The sequence below is a fragment of the Anastrepha obliqua genome, chromosome 3 (assembly GCF_027943255.1).
Source record: "Anastrepha obliqua isolate idAnaObli1 chromosome 3, idAnaObli1_1.0, whole genome shotgun sequence".
NCBI classification, from domain to species: domain Eukaryota; kingdom Metazoa; phylum Arthropoda; class Insecta; order Diptera; family Tephritidae; genus Anastrepha; species Anastrepha obliqua.
The window spans coordinates 101,700,489-101,717,049 of record NC_072894.1 but is presented as its reverse complement, the minus strand read 5'-3'; the positions used below and the strand labels follow the sequence as shown (position 1 = coordinate 101,717,049).

Here is a 16,561-nt window from a genome sequence, read left to right as displayed (position 1 = left end):
TTTTAATAATATAGTTCGTTTTTTTAACTTAAAGTTTCGGTAGCTTTAAATTAAAAAAAAGAAACAAACACGAAACTTAAAAATTTTTACATTGTGGGTATAAAAAAGCATTAAATTTAGAAGAAGAAGAGCAAATGGAAGAGCAAATGGTTGGCAACACTGCACAACTCCGCAAACGTGACGTCACGCACTCTTGATGGGCGCAATCTTCTTTCTATCATTCTTGCACTCTTCCCATAAGCGGACAAATTTTTCGGTCCCTTAGGTGCCCACTTAAGAGAGAGTACACTGTATATATGTATGCATGTATGTATTACAACATGCCTATGTATTTTTGTATTGCAAATTTTATAACGTTGTGTGATAATATTCACCGAACATCGAGGTTGTATCAATTAATAGGCTGACGAATGCAACACAGTGTGCCACCGATTGATATAAAAAACTAAATTGCAGTAATATGAATTTCATTACAATGTTAATGTAATGCAATGAATTTCTTTTTCCAGAAACTAAAATATTATTTGACAAATTTTGCTTTAAAACTGTTTTGTAATTTATTTAATTAAATTTTTTGTTTGTTATTTTTTATACAAACGCACATATTTGCTTGCATTATTACATACATACATACAACATATGTATGCAAGCAAATATGTATGTTTGTATAAAAATTTAAAATTTTAAAATTTTTAATCCAGTACTCACATAAACTACTTGTGAGTTAATTTGCTGTCCAAGATTACGAGTAAAATTAATAATTAGCAAGTAGAAATAAAGTCAATAAGCCGCAAGTAAATGTAAGTAGATTAGGATGTGTCGGTTATATGACCGCTCGTACATGTCGAGCAAAAGTTATTTGATTCTTAATTTTGTATTATTTTCACACATTTTTTACTTTGAATTGAATAAAAGATTTATGGCCTTTTAATTTGGTTACTCTTCGAGTACCGGACCCTGTATAATATCAAAATGCAGAGAAGCAGTAGCACATTTTAATTGTATTTATATACTTTTTTTGAATAAAAATTTTTGTTTTTAATATTTCAAAATAGTTTTATTTCCATTTAAAGTGTATGTCAAAGTGGCATTACATATTAAAAAAATCGTTTACCCTTTTTTATTTGCTACATTCAGGTGTGAGTTACAGGGTGTTAACAAGGATGTCAACAAAGAGAAAAATCGTTGCATGTGAAAATGCAAGCTAGGCCGCTGACGTTGTGAATGGTGCTTACGATGCCGATACTGTAATAGCCAATTACGTGCAATTTTGGTCTCGTCGATTCCGCTCAGGCATTTCTGATGTTAAAGAAACTTTTGAAAATATCGATAAAATCACAGAAATAATCGAAGTTGACCGGCATATTAGTAGTCCTAGCATCGCCCAGGTGCTAAAGATCGGCCGCAAAATACACAAAAATAATGGATTAACTTTTCCCCAAACTAATGAGAAAAATATTTCGCGTGAGAAAGTTAATATGGCACCTCAATAGCAAAGGTAGTACCTTTAAAAGTATTTTTATCACAAATGTAAGTATTAATTCGTAATCTAGTATTGATTATAGATTTATGATGCTGATGATGATTGATTGCTATCGCACACTGGAGTTCCGCGGAAGCCGAACTGCCGGCTACCGGACGGATCACAGATTCCGGATAGTGATACGGTCTTCAGATTTGAAGGAAAGCTGTGTTTAAGTATTTATTTACAATAAACAGCCCTGGACAATCAGCGGGTAGGATTAATAGATGAACGAGGTCTTGCCTTGGGGTATGTCAAGTCAAAAAATCCACAACGCCCGATAATTCCACCTGACAAAGCGAACAAATGCCGCCTTCAAATAAGCATTCTGCCCTGATTCCACAACGCAACGTCTGTCTTCTCAAACAACGTCTGGGAGGACGAGGAAAGGTATTCTGGGCTAACAACCTTTGACATTATTACTGAAACCAGATTATATGTAGATCTTTAGTTAAAATTATTTTTCCCCTCCAGATCAGTTGTGATTTTTTACCGCATACAAATCGTGCCGACCTAATGTGAGCACTTGCTTGTAACCAAGTATTTAACTACCCGCATCAACTATTACTGGGTAATCGCTGCAAATTGGACATATTTAAAAATTCTGTCAAATGGAATACAAATTGACTGACAGGCATTCTACTAATTGTGTGAACTAAATGTGAGGTGCCAATTGAAGTGAATAAAATTAAATTGAATAAAATCGACGAGGAAATAAATATGTACATACAGGCCTAAGCTATTATGCAAAGAGGTAGAATATTTCCCTGTCATGATTAATCTTATAAAAATTATTATATTCAAATATGTTTAAACACAGAAATTCATAGAGTCTAAATTAAAATCTGTCAACTATAATAAAATTCATTATTATCTTGTCAATTTAATTTACGTTAATTCTTGCACATTATTCATTACAGAGTAGCACCCACTTATGTACGTATCTAATCAGGTAGCAGCATGTAATTAAAATAAATAACACACACCCTTCTTTACTCACCTTCTGTATGCCCCAGTTCACACCAACAGTGATCGTTGATGAATTGCGGCCCCAGGCAATATTTCATCACTTTCTCCGAACAGCTAACGGCACAACCGGAGGGTTCTACGAGAGGGAAAACAAACGCTGGTCAAATTCATTTTACCAAGTATTTCACATCACTTCTTATGCTGCCTCCTTACCACCATAATTGCTGACATTGAACGTCTTCAATGCGGTGATCGCTTCCTGTCGCGTCACTTGATGTTCAAAATGATATTCCTCATAGGTGTGTGTATTCGACGCCCGATCATTGAAATCATTAATATCACAGAGTACACAGGATTGTGGGGCGGCGCACGAGCTGCCAATTAAATGCGAAAACCACAACAACAGTAGGGTAAGTAGGACTAAGGAGGGTGAACGCGTCAGACAGCGTTTGGTATTTATGTTGGTGTGTGGATGACGGGTATGACTGCGAGAAGTGGTGTCAGTGTTGATAACAGTGAGTTTTGTTGTTGTGGTTTTCGTTTCACTAGTTGCCGTTGAACTTTGTTGATAACCCGCCGAGTTGAATTTGCGGCGCAGAAGCAGTTGACTAGAGCGCAACCAGAGGCAATCGCTGAGACTGAGCGCAGAGCGTTGGTGTATTAAGGGGAAAGCTATGGAATATCTTTGTAGTAAATGATGCACTTGCTGTGATGTTTCGCGAATTGTTACTGTAGCTGTTGTTGTTACGTTACTTGTCGCTCTTTTAGCATCAAGGCAACTCAATTGCCTCTCTGAAAGATACTTGAAACAAGGGCTTTGACTATTGAAACTTTGACTCGCGCCATATGAAGACGAATTTTGTTGTTGTTGTTGCTGCCATAGTTGGTGCTCTAGCGCATTATCACTTTTGGTTGAGCGCATTTTTCATTCCGTTTCGATTATTATTAATACACTTATCTGCTGACGCACGCACACACGCTTAGCAGAGCTGCAATTATTTGAATGTTTAAAAAGCTTTTCTTTGAAACAAATTATGGCTTTTCTTTGAAACAAATTATGGCTTTTCTTCATAATCACACATTTGTTTACATAATATGACACTCAAATGCATAGAATGCATGCGATAATACTCGTATTACTAGCAGGCGCATTAAGAACCTATAAAATAAAATGAAATGGAAAAACAAATGTCGATAGAAATATTTGTTTTGTTGGCACAGACGCTAATTTTTTGTTGTTGTTGATGTAGTTGTTTTCTACACGCCGAGATGTTATTGTATTATTATTGTTGCTTTTTTCGCTCTATTGTTTAAGCATGCCGCATTATCAGTTTCACTGCAGCCATACAGCACTGAAATCTGACACTTAGCAATGTTAATTAGCATTTGAAAAAAAAAGATGTTAAAAATGGTAAAAATATCCGGTACTTTGCATTTGAATTATTTCAAATTCTTTTCACGCATCACTTGTTTATACATAGGCGCATATTTCAGGCACTCGAATGATGGAAATGTTAAAAAAACTATTGGAAGTATTTATTGTATTTATTTTTGTCGGCACTATGAAGTGGTTTATTTTTATTTTTATTTAAATTTTTTTAGAAAATCCGTTCATTCCCACAGCGCAAAATTAGTACGGAGGAGTATTGCAGATAAGTCGAACTAAAAAAATTAACTCTACTTGAAGAAATAAGTTTTCGTAAGTAAAATTGTGTGATTCTTAATGCTTAAAATGCCTTAAAAACTTACTGCTGCAAAATTTTGATTTCGAATAAAATTACTTATAACCTTATTGCATATTGGCTTAAGAATATATATGTAGAACACTACATAGGCAACAGCAAATCGATATTTTGGAAGCAGGTATGACGGCTGAAGAACTATTATATGGCCCAGGAATAGATGAAACAGTGTAAGTAATCAAATAATTCGTATAACTGTACATAAATCGATAGCACAAATTTAAATGCGTTTTTCTCAAAAATATGTTTTCTGAACTGGTGATCACTGTAACTTAAAAACCGCTTTTGAAAAACATAAAAAACTCGTGCCTCATCGAAAGATTTTTTTTTTTCAAAAATTTCGATTTTTTTTTTAACAATTAATTGTCAATTTTTTCTGGAAAATCTGAAAAATATTATTAATATTGAAAAAAAAACTTCAGTCAGGCACAAGATTATCTACAGTAGCCCCAAGTGAAACTCGTACAGTTAAAAAAAAAAATTATTAATTAAGTAAAACAAACGGTTCAAAAAAGTTAGTGCATATTTTATTACTTCAGTGGTATCAATCAAGAACAAAATAATTAAACTCAAATTTTAAATGACATTACATTTTAAGTGAGGTAAGAAATAAAATTCATGTAACTCAATGCCAAAGTGAAACTCGTACTTATATAAAAGTGAAGTTAATGTAAATATTAATATTTCGTATGCATGCCTTTGTTTCTGATAACCATGTTCAATCTATTTGTCATACTTTTAAAAAGTTTTTTACAAAATTTGGGCTAAATTGTTTGCCATTCCTCCGGAAGGACCCACTTCATGTCATCCTTTGAACTTATTCTATGCTGGCGAACTTTCCCATCGAGATAACTCCAACAACTGGGCTCTGGGCTGGTATATCTATGACATGCGCACTATTATATAGCAACCTCAATCGCACATTACACGCTTTATGCTTCTAGTCATTGCCCTGAAAGAAATGCAAATCTTCTCCTAAACCAAGTTTTTCTTTACAAAGTGGCAATTTTTCTTTTAGCTTGATTCATAATACCCTCAATAAGATGCTATTCTCCCGGCCCACACCATTACTGACCCACCACCGTGCTTTACTGTAGGCTTCATATTTTTGGCAAGTAACTTGATCTTCTCCATACATAGGGTCTGCCATTTGAACCAAAAAGGTTGAACTTGCTTTCATCAGTGAATAGCACGTTCCGTCAAAATGAGAAATCTTTTGATTGATGTTTCTTGACAAATCGCAGCCTTGCTCTACGATTACGTTCGTTGATATGGGGTTTATGCCGTGCTCTTCTGCCGTTGATATCAGCCTTATTGAGTATACAGTCCAATCGTGATAGTCCGACACATACGGAACCGACTCGTTGTCGGATTATCAAATATTCCGGACTACCGAAGGTTCCATTTAATCAATGTTAATTCGAAAATTATGATAAAAATGCATAATGCAAAAATAATCTTTTTATTAATATCTCTTTTATCTCTATCTCTATCTTTGCGCTTCACTATGTCATATATAGTAGCTTGCCCGACTCCGTAGATCCCACTTAGGTAAAGAGGTGTTTCACCACGCTCGTATCGCTGAATTATGGCCCATTTATCATTCAGCGTAAGTGTTGTATGTTTACGTTTGTTTGACGTCGATGCCATTACTAAGTAAAACCAAAACAGAAAATAACGACACGAAAAGACAGAAAAAAATCACATCAACACCGTCAGAAATCGCGAGAGAACTGGCGTCGTTCAAATTTAATGACAAATACGTTGTGACCGGGAAACAAAACACAATCCCCCTCTGCTGGTCTGCTACGACTGATCAGAATTAAATAATGCCAATTGCATCCATAGACGTTATGAGGTTGTCGGAGTACCGAACGTGTCGGATTAAGGGGGGGGTAAGGGATAAAAATCGATTTTTTTTTTTTGCATGTTATTGTAGTAAAACATTTCAAAAATACCGTGTTAAAATTTTAAGTCAATCCGAGCAAAGCTTTTTAAGTTATAGAGCATAAAGCCGAGCCGCCTCAAACATCTGCCGAGACGCAGCAGTTGCGCGCGTAGTCCGTTACAAACTTTAAACGCGGTTTTCTCGAACCTTTTTTTTTAAAGTGCGTAGTCATTGGCATTTGAAAACTACTCAACCGATCCTTTTGAAATTTTGCACACATATTTTACATATAAAAAACCTCCCTCCAACGTTTTTTTTTCGCCATTTTTTTTTTATATTAAGGTGGTTTTACACCTAGAAAATGGCGGCATTTTTTCGTCAAAAATCACTTTTTACTTCAAACGACTACCAAATGGCTGAAAATGAAAATAAATCGTCAAAATAAACGTTGGGGGGAAGTTTAACTCATACTTTAACTAAATTATTCGATTTTTTGATTTCAGATGATTCTACGCTGAGATATGCTGACTACTGCAAAATGTATTTTTGAAAAGACGTCTACGTAAATGTGCTCTCATTCGCTCATTTTGCAATATTTTTACATGAAAATTTTATCAAATATTCTTGAAATGTTACTTTATAATATGCAACAACTTTTAATAAACTGACTTGAACCGTTTCGCTACAATAAATTCATGAAAAAAGTGTTTTTTTAGCGTTTATCCCTTAACGTGAGCTCAGGTGTGATTGCAACAATGTTGACTGATAAATTAACACTGTACGGGTTTGGCTTTTGCATTGAAAATTGCCACTTGTTAAATAATTTTATTTTATTTTAATAAATAAGGGAGCATTTCAAATTTTTCTCTTACTGTTTAATGCAACCAACTAGTTTTGTATTGTAATACTAGTCTCCCCTATTTAATGTAAAACCGCATATTTAGGTGGATGCACGAGTTTCGCTTTGAGCTACCGACTTTTTTACGGCAGAAATACACTAGGAGGTTTGCCATTGTCTGCCGAGGGTCGACTGCTATTAGAAACAACATTTTCTTCATTTTGGTGTTTCAGCGAGATTCGAACCTACGTTCTCTCTGAATTCCGAATGGCAGTCTCGCACCAATCCATTCGGCTACGGCGGCCGCCAAAAGATTCCAGTTCCGCGGAGATAGTATGTACCAAGCCCAATCTTAGTTGGACTTGAGCATATATCACACATTCTATATGAAAAGATGTAATTAAAAACACTAAAGATGCACTCTTTCCCTGTTCCTTTATGCCCCCAATATACTTAGTAAGCTTTCCTTAAAATGGAAACATAAAAATGTCAGACTAATGCATAGCATGTCTTTGCATTAATCTTAATCGTACTCTGTCCACAAATTTATAGATTTTTTGTGGATATTCTTGAACCACCATTTCATGACCCATAAATAGAAATTCTGATTCACAATTCGTACCTATGAAAGAATCTTTTGACTGTGTGAAACGATCCAATGGAATGTCGCCGTCGTAAATATATGAGTTGCCAACAATATGATACTTTTTATAAAAACGATTCTCGTAAGCCACCTAACATACTTACAAATTCCCTATGACCAAAATTTGGAAACTTTGACCCAATTAAAAAAAAAAACATAACTAAGACTGGCTGTACTATAATTTTTTCCTCAAAATAGTCCGCTTCTAACGAAGCGACTGAGTTCCAACTAAAAAATCAAAATTTCTTATACTCTGTAAAGATGTATAATATTTTTATTGTTTTTTATTTTTATTACGGAATTAATCAGTTTTCCAATTTTCAGTTTTTCCCACTTCCACTTTGTTCACTTTCTGTTGGAATTTTCAAAAGAATCTAAAAATTTGATATATGACAGAACCTTTTTATTATCAGTTGCTGATTTATTAGCACTTTTCCGGCAAAATTCAAAACATTCACACATTCATACGTACACATATTTGTATGTACATATATCAAACACAGCGCCTATGACACTTAAACAAAATTTTATTGCATTTGCCGCATTTATTCAAATTTGTAACAGTAAATAAAAATTTAACGAATTTCTCACACATAAAATACGTTCGGCCATACAACAGTCACGTTTCAATCGCGCGACGACGACGTAAAAACGAATTTTAAACGTCTTCCAAACCTCCCACTCGCATTCGACATACAACGAAAACCATATCCGTGTGACGCTTTTGACAGCCACTGTAACACTGAAGACTAAATGATTATTTTACTGTGTACTACTCGTACTTTTGCTTTTTGTCGGTCACGATTGACATCTGGAGGATGTGTGTTTGCGCGAGTGCGTTCGACGCGTCCAATCGCTTTTATATGCAAATAAATTCTGACAGCAGCGAAAAGTTGCAAGCGCCAAAGCGCCACGAAAACAGCAAAGTGAGTGCGTATTGCAGGCATAAATGAGTAAATATGTTTGCATTGGGGCATTGATATTCGTTTCTATTTATGTATGTATGTGCAAAAGTTCTGTTCTGCTATTGTTTGATCGACAGTGTACTTAAACGAAAAGGTAAGAGAGCAGCGCGTAAGCGTGAGAGCACCGTGACTGCGTGTGAAATTAGATACGATTCCAATATTTCAATGTGAGTAGAGTTAGACTCACTAATTTCAGTTAGACATAATATTTTAGAAGGGAATATTAAATCGGTGAATGTCAGTTTGTAAACAAAAAATTATAAGTCAATATGAAACTTATGCACTCCAGTTTTAGAACATCTAGAAATCATGATTATTATGGATTTTTTTTCAATTTCAATTCAATACATTAGTAGCTGTAAAAATTTTCGGAATACATACATAGATATATGCATATGCACATACATATTATTAGGAGTTTGGCCAAGTTTATGAGGTAATCAACTGATGTTGTCTTATAAATGAACGGAACTTCACTTCTATGCCGACTCTGAACGGCAAATGGTTAGAAAACCCATTTTCCATAATTGATTATTAGTTTTATTATTACAAACTGAAGCTTCCAATTAAAATTATAAGCCTAATTATGAAAGCTATAGCTGCTGTAGCATTCAGCTTCCCATAAACTGATAATTCATGCCCACAGAAGGTTTTGTATCCGGCACAGGCAAATGGTAGTTAGTCACGCACATGTCCACTACTCTGGTACGACGGACGCCAATTATAAAAGCACATAGAAGGTGGCCAATCAATAAATCCAAATCTACTGATCTTCCAACTGGATTGTGTAAATGTGATTAAGATATTTAAGGATTATTTGAGGATTTTATAGTAAAAATAATGGAAAAATTTAGAATCATTGCTTCGACAAAGTCAGATTGGCTCATCTTGTGATTACAAATTAGTTTGAACTGGTTTGTTCTGAATTCAATTGCTACAAACTTGTTGTTGTTGTTGTTGAAGTGGTTGAGTATTTCTACTGAAATAATACTAATTAGCGACCAGCACCGTTTTATCACCACTGTCCTCGTGTGATGATGTTTTTTTTTTTTTTTTTTTTTTTTGTTGCTTCTAAGTTAGATCCATTTTGTGAGATCCAAGTATAGCAGCAAATTATTTATCTCGATGTCTGAGATCTCATTTATTTGTTGTAAGAAATGCTTACCGAAAGAGCGAAGTCGTGCACTAGCTGGCCCCGGACATTCACATAAGTAGTGGAAAAGACTCTCCTTCACCTCTTCCGCTTCACAGCTTCTGCAGATGGGATTGAAGGGGAGGTTGAGTCTGGCTGCATAATCCCCTACCTTCCAATGACCTGTAAGGGTTGCAGTGATGCGTGAAATGTTTGGTCGAGAGCATCCAAACAGATGATTCGTCCGTTATTCGGCTCTGAGCCGAGATAGATTTTTATGATTCGTGTTTGTGTTTCACTAAGCTAACGCAAAACGAATTACGTAGAATCCAAAGTTCCTCTTAAAAATATTTTTTTTTTCACCATACCTAACGAACAAATCGGGTATCTGTCATCCTTGCCGCCATAGCGTAGTGACGAAACATACTGAAGAAAGCTCTCATACCACAAGTTAATAAACTGCAAGGCAAGATTCATTATTCGATTTATCAATCACATATTCGATTTATATGGAAGAAAATTCTCAACATAAAACAACTTTATGGTTTATTCTATTAAAATTTAATGGCCTAGAAGATACTGATTAAAAAGTTTAAAATTTTTATGAAATTTTCTAAATTTTGTGCAAAGTTTAAAAGGTTTTTGTTATGAAATGAACTATATTTTTACAAAAAACACATTAAGCTATCAAATTTCATTACATTCATTACACTATCTGGAGAATTTATACAAATCCATTTATCAACGTATTTATGAAGTAACTTATAAACAAAGTGGCAGCACAAACTATTAATCTTTAAATAATAAATGAAAAAAATAAAACATTTCCTACATTTATTATTATTTTTTCCTTATTTGGTTAGCGCCTCTATCCAAGTAAACCAATAAATCGGGCACAGCATTACAGCTGCTAAAGTTTTACTGCTGCTAAGTACCGTTAGATGGAAAAACATTTTGATGCATGTTTATTTTCCAGCAAAGTACAGTCTTAACTTGACTTATCAGAAACCCTTCTGTTACTAGATTCATACATAAAAATTATTGCCTCTAATCAAGTAAACCCAACTGTAAAGTCACAAAACTGCTTATGTCTTTTCCTTATGCTCACCTGGACGGTGTGAATATTTTACTCCATTCAGGGTTAATTAAAGTACGATAAACCTTAACCAGATTAGGCCAACAATTAACTAATTAATTTATTGAATGTCCTTATAATGTGGGTGAAAAAATTTAGTTATGCCCTTTTTAAGGTATTTAATTTTTATTTTATTTTCCTATATATCTCCTATGGGCGTGACCGATTTTCTGTATATAAAGGGGTTTTCAAAAGACGCGACTAGATGTTGTTTAAAAGTAAAACACGTTAAAATTTAGATTCTTTTAGGTTTCACTATTTTCATCCTAAATAAAAATTAAATGTCCACCATGAGCACCTCTACAGGTACAATCCGGCAGTGAGTCGAAGGCCTAAAGGTTGATAATGTGGAGGTATACATGTTGCAGGTTGTTCAGCAATATGTTTGCACTACAGCAGCAACATTCTTGACAGAATGCCCACTTTTTAATCTATCATCCTTTTTTATACTCGACAAAACCAGTTTCTTGACATTTTTTCAACAATCTTTGAATCGCTGACTCTTTCGAATGATTATTTCCGCCAAAAAAAATCATGAAAGTTGCGATATGTTGTTTCTTAAAGATCGACCATTTTCATAAAAAATGTACAACTTTAACGCGCGGTTCGATCTTCTAAAATTTGACATCAATGTTTGATAAATGTCCAGTATGACATAAAAAAGGTACCGCCTAGGAACTATTCACTACACGGTCACTTTTGAATGACCTTTTAGATGGTAAAGTCGACACTCGTTAATTGAAACCTGCGATATTTCGAATCTCTCATTAATTCAAAGTTATCACGAGTCCCCTACAAAATCTCTTTCGTCATTTGGCTTAGAAAGTATAGAGGACAATAAGTATCTATTAGCGGACCTCTGTTAAAAGAAAAAGCGAAAGAGTTCGCGTCTTCAAGTGAGGGGTGTCTTACAAGTTTCAAAAAGAGGAATAGAGTCGTGTTCAAAAAAGTTTGTGGAGAAAGTGGAACTGTTAATGATGCTGTTTGCTCTGATTGGCATGGTAAATTGAGTACACTGATTGAAAACTATGATGTCCGAGACCTTTTCAATACTGATGAAACTGGCATATTTTCAAATGCTTACCGGACAAGACGCTTACTTTTAACTATGAAAAGTGTCATGGGGAAAAACATAGTAAAGAGAGGTTGACAGTTCTACTTGCAATAAATATGAATGGATCGGAAAAATGTAAGCCCTTAGTAATGGGAAATGCAATGAAACCGCGATCTTTTAAAGGAGTGAAATCGTTTCCTACTGATTACTGTGCTAACAAAAAAGCTTGGAGGATAACAGAACTTTTTATCAATTGAATTTTAACAGTTAATGGAAACATGAAATGACAAAAGAGAAAAATGTTACTATTTTTAAACAATTGCACTGTCCACAACAGTCCTCTTACATTGTCCAACGTAGAACTCTACTTCTTTCCGCCAAATACAACTTCCAAACGGCAAGGGACTAAGGGATCGTTCATAATTTAAAGACGTTGTATCGCAAAGAAATTGTTAAGATCGTTTTGGAATCTCTCCACAAGCAGCTAATTACGAATATCACGGTTCTGACAACTGTTTTACTGATTGACAAGGCATGGAGAGCTGTAACAACGCTAACGATTCTCAACTGCTTCAAAAAATCGGGTTTCGTAAAAGAAGATCAGGACAATTCGCAAATAATTATGGATGATGAAGAACCATCAATGGTACCAGTAGTTGACATCAGCGATGTGACTTTTTCTTAAAAAAGTAAGCATTTTCATACAAATGATGAACTCTAGAGTTTGAAGTCACCTGCGAGCGATAGACTGTTTTCGGGTGAAACATTTTTATAATAGAAAAGTGCGCAGTGGTCGGACTTTGCTTTTGTATCACTCTGATGTTTAATGTCTGCAGTAGGGATCGAGCACAGCACCTACTGCGAGCAAATGATGCACAAACACATTTCGCTACGGTGCGCCGCCCATCATATTTGTATGTTTAATACTTTCGAATTCGGTGGAATAAACTTAATGGTAAACAAATTGGGAATTTTTTAACTTTAATGTTTGCCTTTGTCTTGTCTTGAATGATTAAATTAACGATTTCACAATAAGAGAATATGAGTTTTATCACTCAGCAGAGTATTTTTAACAAATAAATATTTGCAAATGTCTTCACAAAAATTCAGAAAAAATACTTACATACATACAAAGATACATACATACATACATATATTACACATTATCAGTTCATTCTCAATTTGTTTATTTATGAATTTTTTTTTGCTGTTGAAATGACAAACAATTAAACAAGGTGGCGCAAATTTAGTCACCCAATCGGAAAATGTATAATTTTTGCAAATGACGTCGCACGTTAATCATATTTGACATTTGTGAACTAGACAGCTGAACAGACAGAACAAAAAGCAGACAAGCAAGGAAGCGCTTCGGACTACGCCTACTTTAGCGCTTAACGCTCTACGGAATGTGGTACTCATGGACATCGCAAGGCAAACTGCCAATGCACGCGCCGCAATTAGATTGAGGTGTTCGGGCCATAAGCTAGACTTAAGCTAATGGCACTCCAGTATTCTTAAAAACTTTGAGTTCATCCCCTTGGTGCTGGAGCATTTTACACCATCGCTGGGTCCGAGCGGTACTTTTCCCATTCATATTGAAACTAGTCGGGAAATACCTGACTTTACTCTCGACTGCACACGAATACTTCGATACTAAACTCATTTGGGTTCTCGCTCACATCGGCAAAGAGAGAAACTGCTGGGCTGATGAACTGGCTAGACAGAGCACCCAGGAGATGGTTTTATTATGAAATAAGAGAGCCTGTGGTCTACTTCTGGAAATGTGAACCTCGCGTCAACTAAGCGAGCGCTGGGCTAGACAGGGGACCCTAGAGACGGTTTCATTACGCAACGAGAGGATTGGGTTTCCCTTGAGAATCTGTGGTCTACTCCTGGAAAGATGGACCTCGCGTCAATTAAGCGAGCGCTAGGCAAGACAGGGGACCCTAGAGGCGGGGAACCTGTAGTCTACTCTTGGAAAGATGGACTTCACGTCAACTGAGCAAGCGCTAGGCTAGTGTGCAAACGTGCAAAGTCGCGAGATCCTTCGACCGAAGGTAGATCGGAGGCGCTCGAGGGAACTTCTAAGGCCGCAGCTCCCCCCATGTGGTGGGACTTGAGATTGCTTCAAGTCATTTCTGCAGAAGTTGTCTGGAAGATAAGTTGAGTCATCTCAGCACCTTCTTCTCAGCTGCCCTGCTCACGTCGAGCAAAGATTTAGACATCTGGGCCCTTACTTTTTTGCTATACCTGCAGATATTGCGGGTTTAAATATCACACATCTGGTGAAATCCATCAGTAGCTTAATGTGGTTATACAATTGTAATTAGCCATTGTTAGTCTCAACCGCTAACACAAAGACACTTCTTTCCTTTTCCTTCTTTTCTTTCTGTTTACCACCCCCCTGAATGGTATCACAATGGACGAATTTTTATTATTTGCCTAAGTTGGCCCCTCGCAAGGGCAGTCATTTATCCTAACATAACCCAATGAAGCTCGTAAAGGTCAAAATGAAGATTTCCACCTCTCAAAATAATTTGTTTGTAGTAAAAAAGTCACTCAAAAACAAATTTGAATGATTAATTTTGCCCCACCTTGTATTTGATAGTGTTATCTAAAGTACTGTTATAAAAGATAACATATCCAGAGAGCGATGTTGCCATTTGTTATTTATTTTATTATTATTAAGTTAAGTGTTTTCCAAACTTTCATATTTTCTTTTCACATTTTCATTATAAAAAGTTTTTTTTTCGCACAAATTTGTTACTGCATGAGCCACTAATTTGTTAGGTTCCCCATGCACGCACGCCGCAAGCCATTATATGTTAGTCTACTTATGCTCATGAAACATTTACATACGTACGCATGTTGGAATATTTCTTTTATATTGTCTCATTTTCTGCTACTTTATTACTCCAGCCACCACACGACTGTCGCACGCCACACACCGTGTTGATTAAACGCACCAATCATCTAGGTATTTAGATGATTCAGTATTCATCCAGCCATACTAATCGTCCGTCCTCCCTTTATGTGCTTTTAACGAAGCCCCACTAATTGATATGCCTACATTCAGATCATTCCTAGCATATAATTTTGACACACTTTCTTTAGTACCTACCTCACCACCATTTTTATTCCTATCCCCCCGGCTGTACATCTTACTTTCTCTTTTGCTTATATGTAATTTATTTTAATGCTACACAGGCTGCTGCAATGTTAGTTTGGGGCTTCTTACTCCCCAGTTAATAATAGAACGCAGCAGCTCATAAAGTGAATTCTTTAGGTCGCCTATTTATAGGCTTCTCGAAAAAGTAATCAAAATGCATGTGTGTGTATGCTGTAGGCCCAGCGTCAGACATATTATTCTCACATATGCTAGCTCATTTGTTTACTTACAGATGTATGTATACAGCAACAGACAGGTTGTTGCTGCAACTTAGAGGATGCATGTGTAAGTGTATGGCCAAAACATGTATGTATGTGCACTACATATTGATATTCGCCCTTTTAGTTGTGCGTACCCTGTAGAGAAAATTTGAACGGCAAAAAAATGCCCGATTATTATTGTTATGAGGGGATTTAGCAGTGCGACATGAAAGATCTATTGTGCCCCTCTATCTATTTATTAACTTCCTCAATAAATTTTAGTATTTCTCCTACTTTATTGAGTTGTATTTACTCCTCTGGCAAAATTTGTTTACCCAGGTGTTGGCCTGAAGAAATACTGAAAGTAGTTCATACTAAACGAAATATGAATTTACTTATTATGTTTCGCCGTTGCCAGTAGGGCGGAGATGATGATTTTCAAAGTATGTATTGGGTGGTTTTTAAGAGTTTGAGTACTTAAAGTGTAGTAGGTACGTAGAAGTGGCAATCTTTCTCTAAACAAACTCTCTTAGCCCGCTGCCTGTCCATTTTGATACCACAATAGCAGTTTATCTACTACTTTCGTTAAACCATTTTGTTTTAAGTGCAAACCCATTTATCTGGCTGACACTTACAGCTGTTGTCAGCTAATTAGAAACGCTCCCTTTTGATAAACGCTTGATGAGCATAATATTAAACTGTTTAAATTTACCGTTATTTTTTCTCTTAAAATCATTTGCATTGCTTTTGTTACTCTATTTACTACCCAATGCGCCTAGTTTTGTAGTTGTGAAATTGAAGTACCGTTAATATTATTCAACGCAGTGCATGGGTTACTTAGTTCAAGGTAAATAAACTGAGACGAGTAATTAGAAACAGTTGTTCAATGGAAGCATATTCGGCAAGTTGTGTTATTTTAATAGTAATATAATCGACTTTTTGGTAAGTATATATTTTAAATTGGTTGTTTAAAAGCAACTAAAATATTCGTCTTCAAGATGTGTAATGGGAAAAAGCAGCAGCTGTACACCTGCCCTGCGGAGCTCTATTTTTGACCTTCGTAAAGCTGGAAAGTCGTACAGTGAAATTTCTAAGCAAGTCAAATGCTAAAAAAAAATGGTTTTTAACGCCTTAAAGCATATCCAACTTTTTAAGACTGTTGACAATGTTCCACGTAAGAAAAGGCCCCAGAAAACTTCAGCAGAAATTGACCGCAAGATAGCAATCATCTCCAAAAGAGACCCAAAAAAGACTTCCACTGACATCCAACGGGAAATTCAGGAGCAATATAATTTCGAAATATC

At 35.7% G+C, this 16,561-nt stretch overlaps 1 protein-coding gene across 1 annotated transcript in view; it reads right to left on the bottom strand.

Annotated features, from left to right (window-relative positions):
• Positions 1–8,476, bottom strand: part of LOC129241781 (uncharacterized) — a 37,624-nt gene extending 29,148 nt beyond the window's left edge. The window contains exons 1-3 of the mRNA XM_054878290.1: positions 8,194–8,476; positions 2,705–3,480; positions 2,523–2,627 (exon numbers count right to left, since the gene is read on the bottom strand). Of these exons, the coding sequence (XP_054734265.1) occupies positions 2,523–2,627; positions 2,705–3,413 (814 nt within the window). The 5' untranslated portion in view covers positions 3,414–3,480; positions 8,194–8,476. The remainder of the gene's footprint in view (positions 1–2,522; positions 2,628–2,704; positions 3,481–8,193) is intronic.
• Between the last annotated feature and the right edge of the window lie 8,085 nt (positions 8,477–16,561).